The sequence below is a fragment of the Nesoenas mayeri genome, assembly GCF_963082525.1.
Source record: "Nesoenas mayeri genome assembly, chromosome: 7".
Taxonomy (NCBI): domain Eukaryota; kingdom Metazoa; phylum Chordata; class Aves; order Columbiformes; family Columbidae; genus Nesoenas; species Nesoenas mayeri.
In genome coordinates this window covers 23837283-23854368 of record NC_137551.1, presented here as the reverse complement: position 1 = coordinate 23854368, position 17086 = coordinate 23837283, and the positions used below count along the sequence as shown (strand labels likewise).

Genomic DNA, 17086 nt, shown 5'->3' with positions numbered 1-17086 from the left:
TGGTTCCATAAAATACCTATAGCTAATCCAAAAGAGCATGTAGGTGTGTTAGTTCAGCTCAAGGAACTGATGCCTGGGAGCAGTAAGGCCTCTTAGGGTGAGGAATCATTAGCAAATGTCATCAAAGACTTGAGCAGCAGTATAAACTTTGCAGCTGCCTCGGTCCCCTTTTCATCTTGTATGTCGGAATGGTCTAATTCTGGGCATGTGCTGAACAGCCTGAATTTGACAGCAATGGACAGACCAGCACCAGAGTCCAAGGATGAAGATGTTCTGCTATCTCTGTGCCATAAGCATTTGCAGTGCTGACCAAGATAAACTGATAGATATTAATAAATAGAGACATACACATACATACTTACAAACAGATACAGAATATACTGCAGAAAGATCAGATTTCATAAGAAATGCCACTGTTGCTTGGGTCTTTACTTAAAACATAGCAGGAACAAGCAGGACAATCCAATTCAGCCCCATCCTCTGCCTAAAGCAATTCAAGGCAAGTGCTCTCGTGTTCAGTGCTGTAACCACCACGCAAAAGTATATTTTAGGTAAGAAGGTCCTCAGCTCCTACTGAAGCTGAGCCACAATGCAACAAAAAATTCATAATGCATTAAGTCAAAAGGTAAGACAATATGTGTTCGTGAAGGAGCTCTGCATCCTTATGGGCAGAGCATTAATCCGAAAAACATAAGCTCTTTGTTCTGGCCTCTTGACCATTTCTGTATCTTGTTTTAGAAACAGGTTTCGTTGCTGCTAAAATCAAACTGTCACTCAATAATGAATGTGCTGTTGTTCTGTAAACCTTGTTTACAAAAAAACCTGTTTCTGGCAAGGGAAAAGTGAGATTGGTTACTTGCTCCTCATCATGCACCTTAAGGGGACATCAAGGCTTCCCCTTCCTGATCTATTTACCTTAGCAAGGGGGAAAGAAAAATGCAACTTTATATTACATGAATATAAACGGAAAAAAACTGAAGAATGTGGGAAAGCCTGTAGTAACAGTTATCTTTTCCTTTGTTGAAAGTACATATATAACAACAGGAACAGTGTCCAACATAGCTGTGTAGATTTTTAGGAAAAAATGAAAACGTCTTTTCACAGCATGTGCATGAAGCTCCATTGACATGGATGGTTCAGCCTGTTTGCCCACAGACTTCCAAGCTCTAACACACAGAAGTAATTTCTTACTGTCTTTATGAAGCCTTTTGGAATCCTTAAAACGGTAACCTGTGTACCGCATTACAGCTTTTCTGTTTTGCCACTCTACTTTGAAGCTCAATGGAGACTGTTCTCTGTTCATCAGCCGTTTATCCCTGGTGATGCAGCATCAAAGAGCATGATGGTGTTGATTTAACCACTTATTTTTCAACAGCTTTCAATCTTGTTACATTAAACTTTTCAGCGAAGAAAAATGCCATTTTAAACTATTTAAATAAGTCTGAGGTCCATAGTTTAGAAGTTAAAGATTTCAGAATCTTTCACTAAGAGCTGCCAAAGGAAGTCAACGTCATGACCTCAGTGATGTTCTTTGATGAATTTGGGCTTTGAAGCAGCAGCACAGAAGTGGAAAGCTGTGAAGCAGATGACAGGAGTACTGTCAAAAAGTATAAAATTGCTCTAGGTTTAGGTATTTTTTTTTGTGTTCCCCCCTTCCCCTTAGAAATCAAAGGTAATAAAAGGTAATAAAAAGGCAAGAGGAGTATGAGTCCTCTCTTTCCTTTTTGCATTTTGATTTTGCTGGCCCCTTACTTATAAATAGTGCCAATAAAAGCCTGTATATTACAATTGCCACAGTGGAGAGGTAGTATAGCTAGCAGTATAAGCCATAAATATTTTGGAGGACAAAGAGAACACAGAAAATGTTTGTTCATAGCTTTAAAAATTCCCAGCTTGTCTGGGTTTGGTTTCTGTGGCCATTGTTTATCTCCTCTTCTGACATTTTCTTCATGCTGGGATTCCTAGATGAATCCTAATCTTTTCATCAAACCCTTGGCCACCCTTGACCTCCCATACTCACCCTGCATGCAATTCTGCCAAATTTTATCCTTAAAAAAAAAAAAAATCAGCAAGAACAATTTATTTTCTATTTCTTTCTTTTCAATTCCATTTATTGAAAGCAGCTCAGAGTGACCTCAAAAGCCTCAGCAGTTGCCAGATTTCTCAGATCACAGCCATTGTTCTCAAAACTACACCTAGCTTGATTTCTTACCTCTGAGGAGCTGCATATTCTTAGGTAAAGATTTAACAGTGTGTGTGGAGTACTTCTGATACAACCTTCAATTTTAGCATTCAGAGCTGGAGGAAGTATCACCATGATCAATAATCAAACAGAGCAATATCTTACTTCAAAATATTGCAGCCAGCTGTAAAAAGGAGTCAACATTCTTTAAGTACTACATAGGCTTAATTCAGTGCTGCTAGAATATGTCGTTGTTGGCCAAATCTTGTTTAGTTCATACCTGCTTTTTCCATAAGTCCACAATTTTATGCAGAAGTTCATCATCTTCTCTTGGTCCTGGACTGGTGATCAAAAAATCTATATCATGCCCAATCTTCTTACCCCTAGAAGCAATAAATAACAAGAAGGCTGAAAGAGTTAAGTTCCTATTGAATTTTACATTACTTTCTAAGATAATATTTTTCCTGCATTATAAAGAGTTCACAACATAAAGAGATAGCAATGTTTCTTGAAACATAATCAAAATGGATTCTTCTATTTCTTTTATCAGGCCTGTCAGTGTTCTTTGTTAAGCAATAATTTAAGCTTTTAAAATATTTTCTCTATTGTTGAACTAGATACTGCAGATCCATTTGGTGATGTTAAATCTCAATCTCCCTTCTTCTTAAGTCCCAGAAAAGAAGGTTTCAGTCATCTTTGGATTAAAAAAAAAACATTATCAAAATATGGTAGTACATATTATGAATCCAGTGCAGTAACAGCAGATAAACTTGCCAGTCTCACTACTGCAGGCTTAAATATTCCTCTTTAGCTTTTCATGGACACTTTAAAGAACAAAACTGTGACTATGAATAATTTTATTGTTTCTTTTAGTGACAGACATAAAATCTCTGAGTATTTTACATTTCTTCTCTGTTAAAATAGTGGGGGTTTTGCAGAAATTAAGCTTGATTTCTTTTTTTTTTTTCTTTTTTTTTTTTTTTTGAGAACAGTTCAGCCTTAATGTGACTAAGGCTTTTTTATTACACCCACTAAGGATTTCATAATTAAATCCACATGCACAAAGTTTAATTGTAAACGTTCTTCAAGAAAAATGATGTCATAACCTCTTTGTTTTTCTTCATTTAAGTCTAAGCATTCAGTTTGCTTTTCATCCACTTAGCAAAATTGTTAAACATAAATCAGATTAAGATGTAGCTATCATTGGAAAATAAGAAAAAGCATGCTATCAGAATATTTCCCTTCAAAATGATAAAACATTTGAGAACATCTGAAAATTTATCTTACAGTGCAATTCATCTGAAGATTGAAGAACCAATACAAGGTTATAATTTTGGTTAAAATACTGCAACAGAGACTGCATACACATCTATTTACTGGCTCTAACCAGTTTAGCCTGAAGAAAAAGGAGCAGATATTTCTGCAAATAGGTATAGTATGCAGGAGGTGAAATAAACACCCCAAATCTGGAGTAGAGGCACTTAAGTGTAGCATATCTCCAAATATTGTTCATATGTTCATGGGAACAGTCTGCTCTTCTTGATGTTCACAGGGGTACATGACGTTATAGCTCAGGTGTGTTTCAGGCCAGCACTGTGTCCAGTTTTCTAAGAACTTGTGAATTGTTATACAAGCGATGAAAACGGGAACTGTATAAAACAATAGATTTGCTTTTTTTGTATTTAATGGAATAGTTCATTCTATTTAAATGGCACATAAAACTGAATTTGATTTCTTAAACTTGGAAATTTGTAGGAACAGAACTGGTAGACATGCCAACTGCCATTTGCATGACAGGAAATCATCTAACTGATGGATAGTTGTACAGCCTTAACAGCAAGATAAAAGGAAAAGAAAATCTAGGCTTTACATTTGACAAGCAGTCTAACTCACTGTAATGCAACTATTGTGCCATGTCTGCAGCAAAGTCAAAACTGCTTAAACGGGTGGAAATTATTTCAAAAGAAGTTTCAAACAAAGCATCAGTCTAGGCTTAGAAACTGAACAGCAATTCAAACTCTAAAGCTAAAAAACATCTAGTATTCCACGTAACGCTTCTTGAGTTATTTTGTCAGATGACATTTATTACCTCTTAAACTACCACAATAATCCAAAGCTCTTACACAGCACTTTTTACATGCACGTCTCAAAATGTTTTTTTCACAGGGAAGGAATTTACTATTTCTATCTTAGAGATACCGAAAGTAGCATAAGAAAACTTGCTACAATTATTTAAAAAACAAATCAAAGGACGACATTGAAAGCTGATGGAATCAGGAGCTGATTCCCGATTCTTCCTCTGGTACTCAACACATACATATTTCAGGTCAACCACATCTACAAAATCCTGCTTCAAACCAGCCATAAAACCCCCAGGAATCCAAGGTGTTTCACAATTCATCTGTTTCCCAAGACAGAGAGCATTTATTGAAATGCTTTTTATTTGTCAAGTTAGAGTGTTTAAATCACATATAAAAACACACGATATAAAATCATTGTTATTGTCTGAGCTATATTTAATCTTCTATTTGAACTAATTGACACTGGATTAATTTCTGACTGAATTTGTCAGGCTGTTACTGGAACATTTAGTCTAATTTCCACTAGTACTCTTTACAAAATAATGTAGTTCAACCTAGAGAAATGTATTACCTTCCTTAAAGCAGAACAATCTAGTAAATTAAAAAGCCGTATATCATATATAGCCTGTGGCTTGTAAATCATGCAAAAAGTTGCAGCAAATTGCACATAGACCATCATGCTGTTGAAGCTGAAGAGAACTTACCAATTGATTTCAGCAAAGTAGAGCTTTTTCACATATAGATATATACTTGTATAGACAAATTTACTTGTGTGTTGATGCATACAAACATTCAGCCTTGGATATTCATAAAATTACATAATGGGCACATAGGATGGGATAATGCCAAGGCGCTCTGTTCCCCACTCAGGAAACATATGTGTTTATTTATCAACAAGTTGATACACACATCAACAGTTGAAGCTAACTCTATACCTAGAGACTAGATAAGATACAGAACTTGATCATATACAAGTTAAATACCATGATGCCAGGTCTTCAAACTGGATATGAAAATGCAGAATTGATCACCTCAGAGATGAAACCTCAGTCTCTTGTTCATTCCTGAAACTCACCAAGAGGAATGCTGCAGGCTGCAGTCTTTTTCAAACCCCATCACATTCAAGAGAGCAGGTTCCTTATACAGGACTACAGATGGGTTCCACCATGATCTAGAGACTGAAGGGGGTTAACTAAGCATCATTCACTGAAAATGAAAACAAATGCTTTGTTTGAAAAACAAACACCAAGCTGATGCTATCAGTGCCAGGTTTTGTCTTACATTTGGTAGCCCAGTGAGTAGTGCAGTGATTCCTCATCTTTTTCTTGCCTTATTTTTCTCAGTTAAGAATATTGGCAATGTTCCTGCTTCACAGAAGAAATCTCCTCAGTCTCATTCTGCTTTCCATTAGGGTACAGTTCCCAGACCAGAGTTCAGAGATAGCCTTTGGGTCCACACCACTGTCCACAGGTTATTTAGTTACTTGCTATTGGCTATCGGATTAAAACCATTCATCCAGGAAGGAGAACACACTGACATTTTCACAGCCAAGTTATTTGTCATCCACTGGCTGTTAAATACATAATACAGAGCCAGGGCCTGGTACAGGGACTACAGTCTTAAGAGTTCTCCTCTCTAAATAGGCATCCTAGTCAGTACTCCATCATGCCCTCTCATCCTGGGTCTACAAATCTCCCATTTTATACTGCAAGATGGCATAAATCCACTGAGCTAGTGATTTTAGCACACTAATGGATGATGGGAGATGTATGTATTTGATTTTGGCACGTCAGTGCCTACATACTCTAATTGTAAGGCTTTTATGTAAAATTTGAATACCATTTTAACAATAAAAAACCCTGCAATTATGTTTTAGAAAAATTAATATACATTCTCTTAATGTATATAAGAGTTGCTCAGAGCTTGCCTATTATATTTTCTATGCCTCCTATGAAATGGGAATGATAATATGTCTAGTTTCTAGATGCCACCTGCACAAAAGCAGGATGTGGGAAATCATTTGCTTCTATCCAGAAATGCTGGAGCTGTTATTAATCAGAAACATAGGTGCCCCTAGAAGCAGAGCAATCGGGGACATGAGTGGGGAGTTCAGGTTTCTGAGGCTTTGAACAGGAAAGGACAGGGATTCGAGTTTCGGATTTGCTACTCAGATCTGCTTCTATTGTCTTTTTCCTTTCTTTAAATCTAAACCTAAATCCTTGTTGGTCTGGAGCTACAAGAAATTGAGCACCCTGCAGAACTGAAATTGCAATTAAGGTTTTGTCCTAATAATTTATTTGAGCCTGAAGGTTATAGAAGACAAAACATCGATAACTGTGTTCAGTTCTTGGCTGACTAAACTTGTATAAAGCTGGTGTTTACTAGTTGTCAATTAGTTAACTTTAAGGTTGCTGGAATTTTATTTTTTTTATATTATTAATGCAAAATCTAGATTCCAAGTCATCAAAATTAACTATTAACTATGACTAAAACTTAAATATACAAATGAATGGCAAAGGATAATCATATTGTCTTTTTCTACAAGGGTAACACCTGCATGATGAGACATTTTAGAGTAGTATGTGTGCAGAGTATTTTGAAATCCCAGGATATTATATAATAACTAAGCCATATCAATGGCAATTCTGATAAGCTGACTTTAGTTGAGGAAAGATGGACTGACATTTTGTTACCTCTCACAAAAATTCACTAATGGAGGAGCTTAAACCTTTTTTTTGCAGCAATGAGTTATGTGTCAAAACCCTGAAAACCATTTAGCAATCTTTGTGCTTATACAGAGTTCAAGTGGATACAGCAAAAGATATTGTATTTCCAAGTATGTGCTTGCATTAGGTAAAACTGTAAGCTTTTCTTAACATGGCAAGCCCTTGAAGTGCATGAAACACAAAGTGAATATCAACAGCCTGTGTTTATAAGAGTAACTGCATCTTCCTGCTCAGTAATATTCCTAGGAAATACAGACATCAAAGTAAAATCACAGACAGCACAATACCTTTGGATGGATCTGTCATTAAAAATTATTTTTTATCACCTTTACTATTGACATTGTGTTGTACATAGAAATATTACTCACTCCTCAGTGTTTCCAAGATATGCTGGGCTTTTGCCTGCTAACAAAGGAAAGCCATTTCTCCTTTGAAGTGTTGCAGTCTAAGTCCTAGCTTTGTTCACCACCATCTTCTCTATCAGCTTCCTTCAACTGTGAGGGCCCTTCTCCAAAAGCAGCCTCTTTGTTCAGCTGTGGTCAGATGTATCCAAATCTGCCATTGCTCACAGTACATACACACAGCCCTGTCTCCCCTCGCTAAGCTTGCTGTACTGTGGGTTTTATTCATGAGCTTAATTTATCTCCAGTTTTCTTTCAAGCTTTTTTAATTTTGCCCTACAATATGATTCCTCCCTCCCCTTTTTTTTTTTTTTTTTTACAATATGTATAATTTCTTTCTAAAATTATGCTCCACTGCAGTGACAATCTCACACTTGTCTGCTTAGCATTCAGAGGCCATGAGAATGTTAAGGAAGAATACACAGATCTAGGGGGATTTTTTTCCCCCCAGAATTCTTTCTTAGCTTGATTTTACAGGTTCTGTATTAGATTTTTTTCTTATTGGGTGCACCTCACTTGTTCTTTCTGACTGACAGCTCTTAAAAATGTACCTGTTATTTTCAAATTCCTAGAATCACATACTGATAGATGTACAATTTTTCTCTCATTTTTCAATCCAACTGTTACCCCACTGTAGAATAAACCAGAATAAAAAAAGGATAAGATCTTGGATAAAAGTCTTCCATGGAGTCTTTCAAATCACTTAAGTGATTAACTGAATGGCCTGCCTAAAGTACTAGATGATCATAAAAATGACTTCTGACTTTAAAACCTTGAACACGGTACTATGTTGGTCTTTGGTTTATTTAGGTTATCTGGTAATTGGTCACTGTAATATTTTGCTTTACAGACTGCATTTTTTCATGTTTTCAGAGGTTCACACTTCATTCAAAGTACGATTATAACAGTTTTTACAAACCCTTTCCAAGCAAAACTCTGACTTCACTTCTGTGTGAAAACAGGTCTTAGGTTGAATGATGTACCTTGGAGCTGTCCTTGTCAGCTAAATAACAAACTATTTGTCTGACTTCTGATTAGAAATGCAAAGTCATCTTTGCTTTGTTGGCTTCTAACAGGTGCTCATTTCCAACATCTGATTAACTATATCAAATTATAAAGAAGCATAAATTTTTGTGTGGTTCCTGGAATGAAGCAAATTAATTGCATATAATTAATCACATAAAAAAATCTTCAAATCATATACTCATTTGACTGCCATGAAATATAACATCATGAAGTGGGGACAAATAATGGAGAACAGAAATGGATTTGCCATAGACATTTCATCATTCTTGCTATTTGACTGAACCTTTTCTTCCTGTTAAAATTGTGGAAAAATATTGATTGTGGAGAAAGGCATATGAACTCTTAAATGCTGGATACCAGTTAATGCTCTTAGTCTGCTGAAACTGGACTGTGCTTACTAAAACAGTACATTTATGATAATATTAATATTCAGATTTGGCCAATTGAAATGGTTTTTTAAAATGTTTGCAGACATTACATTGAGTAAGAAGAACCCATAGCTGTGAAATAGCTTCCTGAAAATGACTGCTATCTGGAAAGACAGTGAAAAAATTCAGGCCATCAGGAATTGCTATGCAACCAATATGCACTGTAAAACTAGCAAGATCCTTTAACTCTAACTTTCCTGACCAGCAAACAATCATTGGAGCTTAAAGAACATTTTTAAAATAAGTACCAAGGCCTCATATTTGTTCTGAAATTGTTTGTTTTATTTTCAGGGAATACTGTTTAATTTAATTGTCTTGATTTTGATACAAAAAGTAGTAGTAGTCGTCACAGATTTCAGTCAGCCAAAAGCAATTCTTCACTCTCATACTACAGATTTTCAAAACCCTGTTCCATAAAGTTGCATATTCAGGTGTAAATTAGTAGCAGTTTAATAAAATATAAAGTCAAATTCTCAGAATATTTTGAATGAGTGAATTTACTGAATTAAGAATTGAATAAGAATAGGTTGCATTTTGATACAAAAAGCTCGGAAAATCAGTAAAAGTAATTGCAGACTAGAACTACATGGAATGGGGCTCAAATGGCACGTGGAGAGTGTGGACAAAATATCAGAGGATATAACTCTCCCTTCTGATAAGCTCAGACTAAAAGCAATCCAGCTGAAATTTATTTGTACAGCAAGCAACATATTAGTTAAAATGCTGAAAGCTCATAAAAAAAAAAAAAAAAAGACTAGTCCTTTATTTGTGGGAAGAAATATGGGAATTCATTACATGTTAAATTAAGTATTATCTTATTTGCATTCTTTGGGGAAATTCAGGGAGGACAGCTTCTAGACAGACATCCCTAAGTGATTTGAAAATACGTGAGGCCATTTGAATATTTCCTTCAACATAGATGAGCAACATGCATAAACATTCAGGAAGACCAAATGCAATTGCTGAAGTGATGATTGTGTGGCAATGGAAAAGGGATTAAAGGTTGAAGAAGATTACATATAGCTGAAAGAAGGGACAAATTGTGATATAGCACAGTGAACTTTTGTTTAAGCAGCAAAGAGAAAGCTTGAATAAGTAGCAGAACCATTCCTTTTAGATATAGCAAACAAATAATTTATAAGTTCCATAAAACGCATGTTCCTGAGGGAAAACTTCAGTAGCCTCAGTGTGCATGCATTGTCAAACATATAATTATAGGTATTATCAAACATGTGCACACACATGCATACAGAGTTCAAAGATTACTTTCTGATTATTCTGATAACGATGCCATATTTTTACTCTAGGGAGGCATCCTCCATGCTGGATCTAATTTCACTCCTATATCCCTGGCAACATGGAACTATTATTTGACACCAGTTGAGTTTGACCAAATAGAAATGGCATGGTAATTCTGTATCTAATAGCAGCAGTCCTGATTAAGGTACTTCTACTACCTGTCTCCCACCAGCATGTGCCTTCTCAGAATAGGAACAGAAATTTTTATTCCAAGTCCCAGGTAGTATACATGTTTGTGTATTTACTTATTAAGCAGTTTTTGCTGAGACCCTGAACAAGAGACAAACAATTTCTTACAGCCAGATATTAAAATAATTATGAGTTACTGTCACGCAGACTATGAAGAACTACACCTTTTTTTCTTGTATAAACCACATTATAGAGAGGAAGAAATCTTTAAGCTGGAACTACTGGAGTTTGACAGTGTTAAAACTATTGCAGAGAAGGTAAAATCCTGGACTACTTAACAGCCAGAGGAGAAAAATTCCATGGCTTGCAAAGCAGTCACAGATTTCAGTCAGCCAAGAATAATTCTTCACTCTCATACTACAGATTTTCAAAACCTTATTCCCTAAAGTTGCATATTCAGGTGTAAATTAGTAGCAGTTTAATAAAATATAAAGTCAAATTCTCAGAATATTTTGAATGAGTGAATTTACTGAATTAAGAATTGAATAAGAAATTAATTATTTCAGCACACTTCTGACTTTTTTTTTTTCAGATCTGAAATCAGGACCTGAAGTAAGTGGCTTTATTTGCAACAGGCCCATTTCATTTGCAACAAGAACCGCATAATAAGGGGGGGGGGGGAATCTTGTTTGTGGCAGAGTCTTCCAAATTACAACAAAATGATGTAATATTTATTTCCTCAGAAACTCTCAATAACATATTCTGATCAACACTGTAGAGATTATTAACAGTCTAAGTAGCAGCATAATACTATACCAGTCCATTGCTATCGTAAATGACCAGCTAAATCCTGTACGCCAAACACAAGCTGTTCTTCAAATCACGGTTAGCTTTAGCTCAGCCATTTTCCTTAATATTCAAGTCATCTCCACATTTTCAAAACAACATTTAGATTCTCCAATGTCAATGCAATGGTGGTTCACATACATACAGAGTAGGTAGCAAGAAAATAAAAGCCCAGTGAACTGCAAAACCAGCTCAACCAAGGTTAACAATCCAAATAGACTGACACAGAAAAAGCAGAGACAGCAGAACACAAAAAGTAACTGTTCACAAGCCTGACTCACACTGTGCAATGATCAATTTGTTAGCAAACAGAGAATGAAAGAGGGAACATTCAGCCAAAATAAAGCAGGGGCACTCAAACATGCTGAACTGCCACCAGCTTCACTTGCTCTCTAGGTGCATGATCTTTATTCCTCCACCTTAAACATGACAAAGAGATAAGATTTATGAGGATGCCAGAGACAAGGTATCATTTTTTAGTTCATCAAATTAGACAGTCAGAAGGCTCATCTATACCATTTATCACATAAAGACATATTAAACTTCCCAAAGGTTGCAGTTTTTAGAATCATAGATAGATCTGATTCCAGAACTGAAACTCAGAGAAGCTTTCCATTGCAGGACTGGGGTGGTAAATAGGAAAAGAGAGCCGTATAGACTATCAGTTTATTTTACACAACAGATAATTAAAAATGCTAAATAATAATTTTGTCCATGGTTATTAAAAAATGAATAACCAGTAAGGATCCTCCCCACCTTACATTGCAGGTATATATGGCAGGTATAATTTGTTATTTCACCTCAAGTGAATGAAACCCAACATGGTCCACATACATAGTCAGGGCCTGCTTTCCAAAACTTAAGTGATATGTCTGAAGTAATGAGAAAAACAATAAAGCAAAATCTGGTTTGTTATTGGAATTAGATCCTATCTGCCTTTGAAGGCAGTCTGATACTAGTGGTTCCCAGCCAGTGTCAAAATTCATTCTCTTTCTAATGCCATATAGGTAGTAATGTACTACAAAATACCTGTTGAGATGAGAAATGCCAGTGTGGGAATATACTTGCACAAATATTTTGTAAGTGGACTATGATTTTAGTGCCCAGCATTACAGTCACCCTACTGGACTTGGTTTGCACAAGCTGATAAAATTGAGAGTTGAATATTTATGGAAATCTAAACTCAAACAGACTGAAATTTTGTACTCTGTATCAAAGAAAATTATGGATTTCCTGTTATTTTTGCATGACTGTACTTCACAGGACTATTTTGGGGTATAATTAATATCTGTGAGATGGTTTAATAGGATGCTGATTAATGTCTGAAATAGCAATAATCAAATTAAATTAGCTGAAGTAAATTCTGCAAGCAGAAAAGACAATGAAAATTTAAACTGAATTCACGATTTACTTAACTGAAAAGCTACCATGCAGTTATGTAAGATACTTTGATTCATTTTGAGGAAATTTGGGGGTAAAAAAATAGCTGTAGCAGCTTTGCCTGCAGAACCACTTTTCCCACTGATTAAATTAAATAATTTTAGATTAGGCTGTCTCTGAAATGAAAACATAGTGAAAACTGAGCCAGTCTTCTCCTGGGCAGCTATAAATCAAGCTTCTACAAAGGTCTGAATTGCCAAAGATAGCATGTAGCAGCTTCTTCACCCAGCAAGTAAATTCAACAGAAATCCAGCTGAAATACATAAGTATTTGGCAAAGATTCACAGGTGTCTTCCCTGGAAGAGGTGCCTGAGGATGGACACTTCATTAAAATGCTACTTTACTTGCCTAATGTAATGCTAATTCTAATTCACCAGGGGCAGAACTCATTTTCCATAGCTATGGAAGCTATTTATTTTATTTTTGAAGTTAATCCGACCCTGTGATGAAGTACCAATGGAAAAATCCCTTTCCCTTTAGGAGCAGAAACTTATAGGCCACAAGGGAATACAGCTTCAATATTGGATAAACAAAACAAGCACTTTTGTTTTCTCATTTATTCAGCATGATATTGCTGCTATGAAGCATCAATAGCTACTGTTCAAGGAGACTTTTAGGGAAACATCTAACAACGCAGAGAATGCATTAATTAAAAGATCTTTCTTGTATCAAGTCAGGATGAAGAATTGTCTCTTGTTGCAGCAGAAGGGGTCACATCTCTGGATATTGCTGCGAGTTATGCTTCAAGAGTGAAAATCACTGAAGTGAGGAGAACCAGCGTGAAACCTGTGCAATACCACTCAAACATTACTTAGAACCTAATTTCACCCTCAGTGACTACATTGCCTCAAAAAAGTGTAGTAATGCATGCCATTCACCTAGTCTCTCATTAAATGAGCTTTCAAAGACCAAGTGTATGTCACGCTATGCTTGACTGTCTGTCTTTTATGACCCAAAAGAAACCTAAACATTGTTTCTCAGAGTACAACACACCTGGGTGCTCCTATTCACGTTGTGCTGATGTCTTTTTTCAAGCTTTGCTTTAACAGATATGTCATGTTACTTTGATGCAATAAGAAGAAAATATAAATTAGAAATGGTTACTCAACTGAAGAACTGAAATTACCAGCAGTACTGCTAAATTTAAAGTTATCTGCTGATGTTATAAGCCCTATCAGATGACCGGCATTGAAATTATTTAGTGGGTTAGAAAAAATAATAACGCAAAAACTTGAAAATATTTATTTCCTGACCTTATGAAAGGAATGAGTGGTGAATGGCAGTTTTATGTATCGGCTTCTGTGGAATTTTAGCCAAATGTTTATTTCAAAGCATATTCAGTCTAAAGTAAATCTGCATCCTTTTATACATGGATGTCTAAGAAAAACATTATGTTGTGGAATATCATGAAAAATTTACTGGAAGTCAAAATCTGAAGATCTAACAACAACAACAAAATTGAGCAGAAAAAATTATTCCAGAAAGAAAAACATTACAGACTGACTGGTCTGCTTTGTGTAGACTGTTGCTCACATGCTGAAATTAATTCCCTTCAACCTTCACTTCAGAGCTGTTGAAAAACAGCAACAAAAAACCTGTGAAAAACAGTTACAAAATTAAATTTCAACTACACTTGTCACACAGTCTTAAAATTGTTTATAAAAGTTCTCTACCAGCCTGGTGTCTACTGAGACAGCAAAACAGGATAATGGCCATGTAAGAATTTAGTCACTTCCTTCTTAATTAGAAAGTATGGCTATCCTTATGTATTATAATAACTGCAGTACTGCCTAGACAGCATTATTGTCTTCCAGCTTTCCATGACATAAATGCCTAAATGTGGCTGTCAAAAATCATATCCTGATGTTGAATATTTATTCCTCTTTGGCTTGCACACAAGAAGACTTTTTGCTACTAACAGCTCTAGGTGCTCTGAATTCCATATTTGAAGTAAATTCACTATTCCACCAATAAAAACAAAACTATGTTTAAGCTTTGAATCACTGAGAGTGCTGTCTCAATTTCATGTAAATAATGCAACTGTACCTGGAAGCTGCCCATATAATTTCAAGCTTTTAAAGCTTATAAGATGTACTGTGCCAATCCGTCACAGTTTTATTTAAAGTCATGAAACACATTGATGAGTTTTGCTTTTGCTGTCTTGACAAATCCTTTAAATTACACTCCGTTCCAATCAACCATTTCAAATGACATCATAGAAACTTCCCACATATATAAATTTTGCTGAGTCCCAATCAATGGCAAAGCAAAACCTCTTCAACATATATACTCCAATGAGTATTGATGTGGATTTGGGATCTCATATATTCATCTGAAATGTACATGACATTTTAGTCTTGAAACTTCTATCTAATTTCGCATGTATAAACTCTACTGTCAACATATTCTGCAATAATATGGAGCAAGCTTTCTCACTCTTAAGAAACAGTCCATATGACAGTACTACAGTATCTTTGCTTACCAGAAATTGAAAATTTTTAATTACGCCAAATATATAGGAAAAAAACTAAATATTCCAATATGTAGTAAGTACTGAAGGATCAGGCTTGACTAAAGAAGAGGTACATTTTTATTATTTCTAACAGCAGGCATCTCAGACTAGACCTGTGCAGACATTGTGAGATACCAAGTCTCTTTTGGCCTAATTCAAAGGCTTAACAAAGACTTTAGAATTATACAAACAGAGATACAAGGAAATTCAACTACCCTACTTACAAAGAATACAGCTAAGAGATCAGTGCACTCAAAAATATCAGATGTTTCAGTGAACTCTCAGAGAATATAATGAACTTTGGGAAAATAACAAAGACAAAAAGGTAAAGAAAATGACCTCTCCCTCAGATAGAGATGATGAAAGGAGAAGGTTAAGGCTTTTGGGACATCTATCTAGCTGCTTTGGGCATAGTTGGTCACCAGCACTTTTCAGGAAAGGCTACCACAAACCGGGAGAGAGCTGAATCCTTCTAGATCTGGATTAGTCATTATATATATATATTGCTGTGATTCAAGATGAATTCAGGTGCCGTGTCCACCTTCTGCAGGTGTTCTGACTGTGAATGAAGTTTGCTGTCATGAAGTATTTTGATGGACTAATCAAGTTGTGGCTGTAGATTACACACGTACTCCAAATGCCTAAAGGTGGAACTGAACAGTTGTAATGCATTGACGTTCCAGATTTGTAAGTCAGAAAGCTTTGCAGTGTTTCGTTTCCATCTCAACTGGTACATAATCTACTCAGATGCCACATTTCAAACAGCATTAGTTGTAAACCAAAACCTCAGCTAAGGGAGTTATGTATTGCTAGAACAATAACATAGTGATCTCTTCAACATCAATAATGCAACAGGGGAAACAGAAAGATCAGCTGCATTCAAATTATTTACTGAAACAAGTAGACAATAGTCTGCATTATTAATTATGAAAGTTGTATATTTTTTAAAAATGCTTTTATAAAGCTATTTGTCCTACTCAACTAAGGCTGTTTCCATTTACTAGTTTAGATTTTTATTGTCAAAGAGAGAATCAGTTGGCTCAGAATTGTATTTCTATTCTATTTACTCAGAGTCTCCTTAACATATATAAGCTAATATTTAAGATGTGATATTTTATTTTGAAAGAAGAAAGAAAGAAGGTATTTTTCTATACTGACACTACAATAAAACTAACAAACAGCTTTATAGCAACAATTTTTGCTATGTTGGAGCTTTCTAGTAAAAGACTGAAAATATGCATTCAATCCTAGTCCATTTTAATTCTCTCTAGCTAATTGAGAGATTCAAATGGATTATTCCTTTTTCATATTCCGTTGTAACTAACTTCCATCAAAACGTCCTTTTTCATGCATGCCTACTTTGGCATTTCCAAAATCAAAATATTGACTTTAAACAGTTTAAAAGACAACATTAATGTTCATGCAAGGAAGGAAACATGTATTTTCAGAATGTCTGAATGACAGCAGATGTTCAGCCAGCCTAGGTTTCACTTACTTGGCAGTGATGGCACAATCTGTAGAATCAACCTACTGTAAAAACTAAGGTTTCTATTTGCTTCCTTCTCAGCTGTACTGGAAGTTATATAAACATGACAGTTTTTCTATTAAAATTCCTTGAACTGAGAAATAGATTGCCTGCATCCACTGGAGGGAGAAAAACAACAACAACAACAACCACCACCACCACACAACACACAAATTCTAACATAAAATAAGATTAAGACTTCTGTTTGAGCTGATGTGGTGATTGAGGAGTACATATAATTCTCTCTTAGTCACAAAGACATGAGAAGATGATTTATGAAGTTGAACTTCCTGGCATTTTATGGCAATATGACTAAATTACTTTAGTTGTGACTACTATAAGATATTTTATTAGTCTATTCCATCTAATGGTACATAGTATCTGTTAATTTCAAATTGAACTTCAAGTTGCACGGTTACTGCCATACAGCTGCAGGACAGCAAGTTAGAGTCTAGCCTTTCTACTAAGACAATGAATTTTACTCAAAGTAC

The 17086-nt window shown here is 35.5% G+C and overlaps 1 protein-coding gene across 1 annotated transcript in view; it reads right to left on the bottom strand.

Moving 5' to 3' along the window:
* DNTT (DNA nucleotidylexotransferase) overlaps positions 1 to 17086 on the bottom strand; it is a gene marked incomplete at both ends in the record, with an annotated part of 93619 nt that overhangs the window by 29805 nt on the left and 46728 nt on the right. The window contains one exon of the mRNA XM_080347877.1: positions 2463 to 2565. Within this exon, the coding sequence (XP_080204003.1) occupies positions 2463 to 2565 (103 nt within the window). The remainder of the gene's footprint in view (positions 1 to 2462; positions 2566 to 17086) is intronic.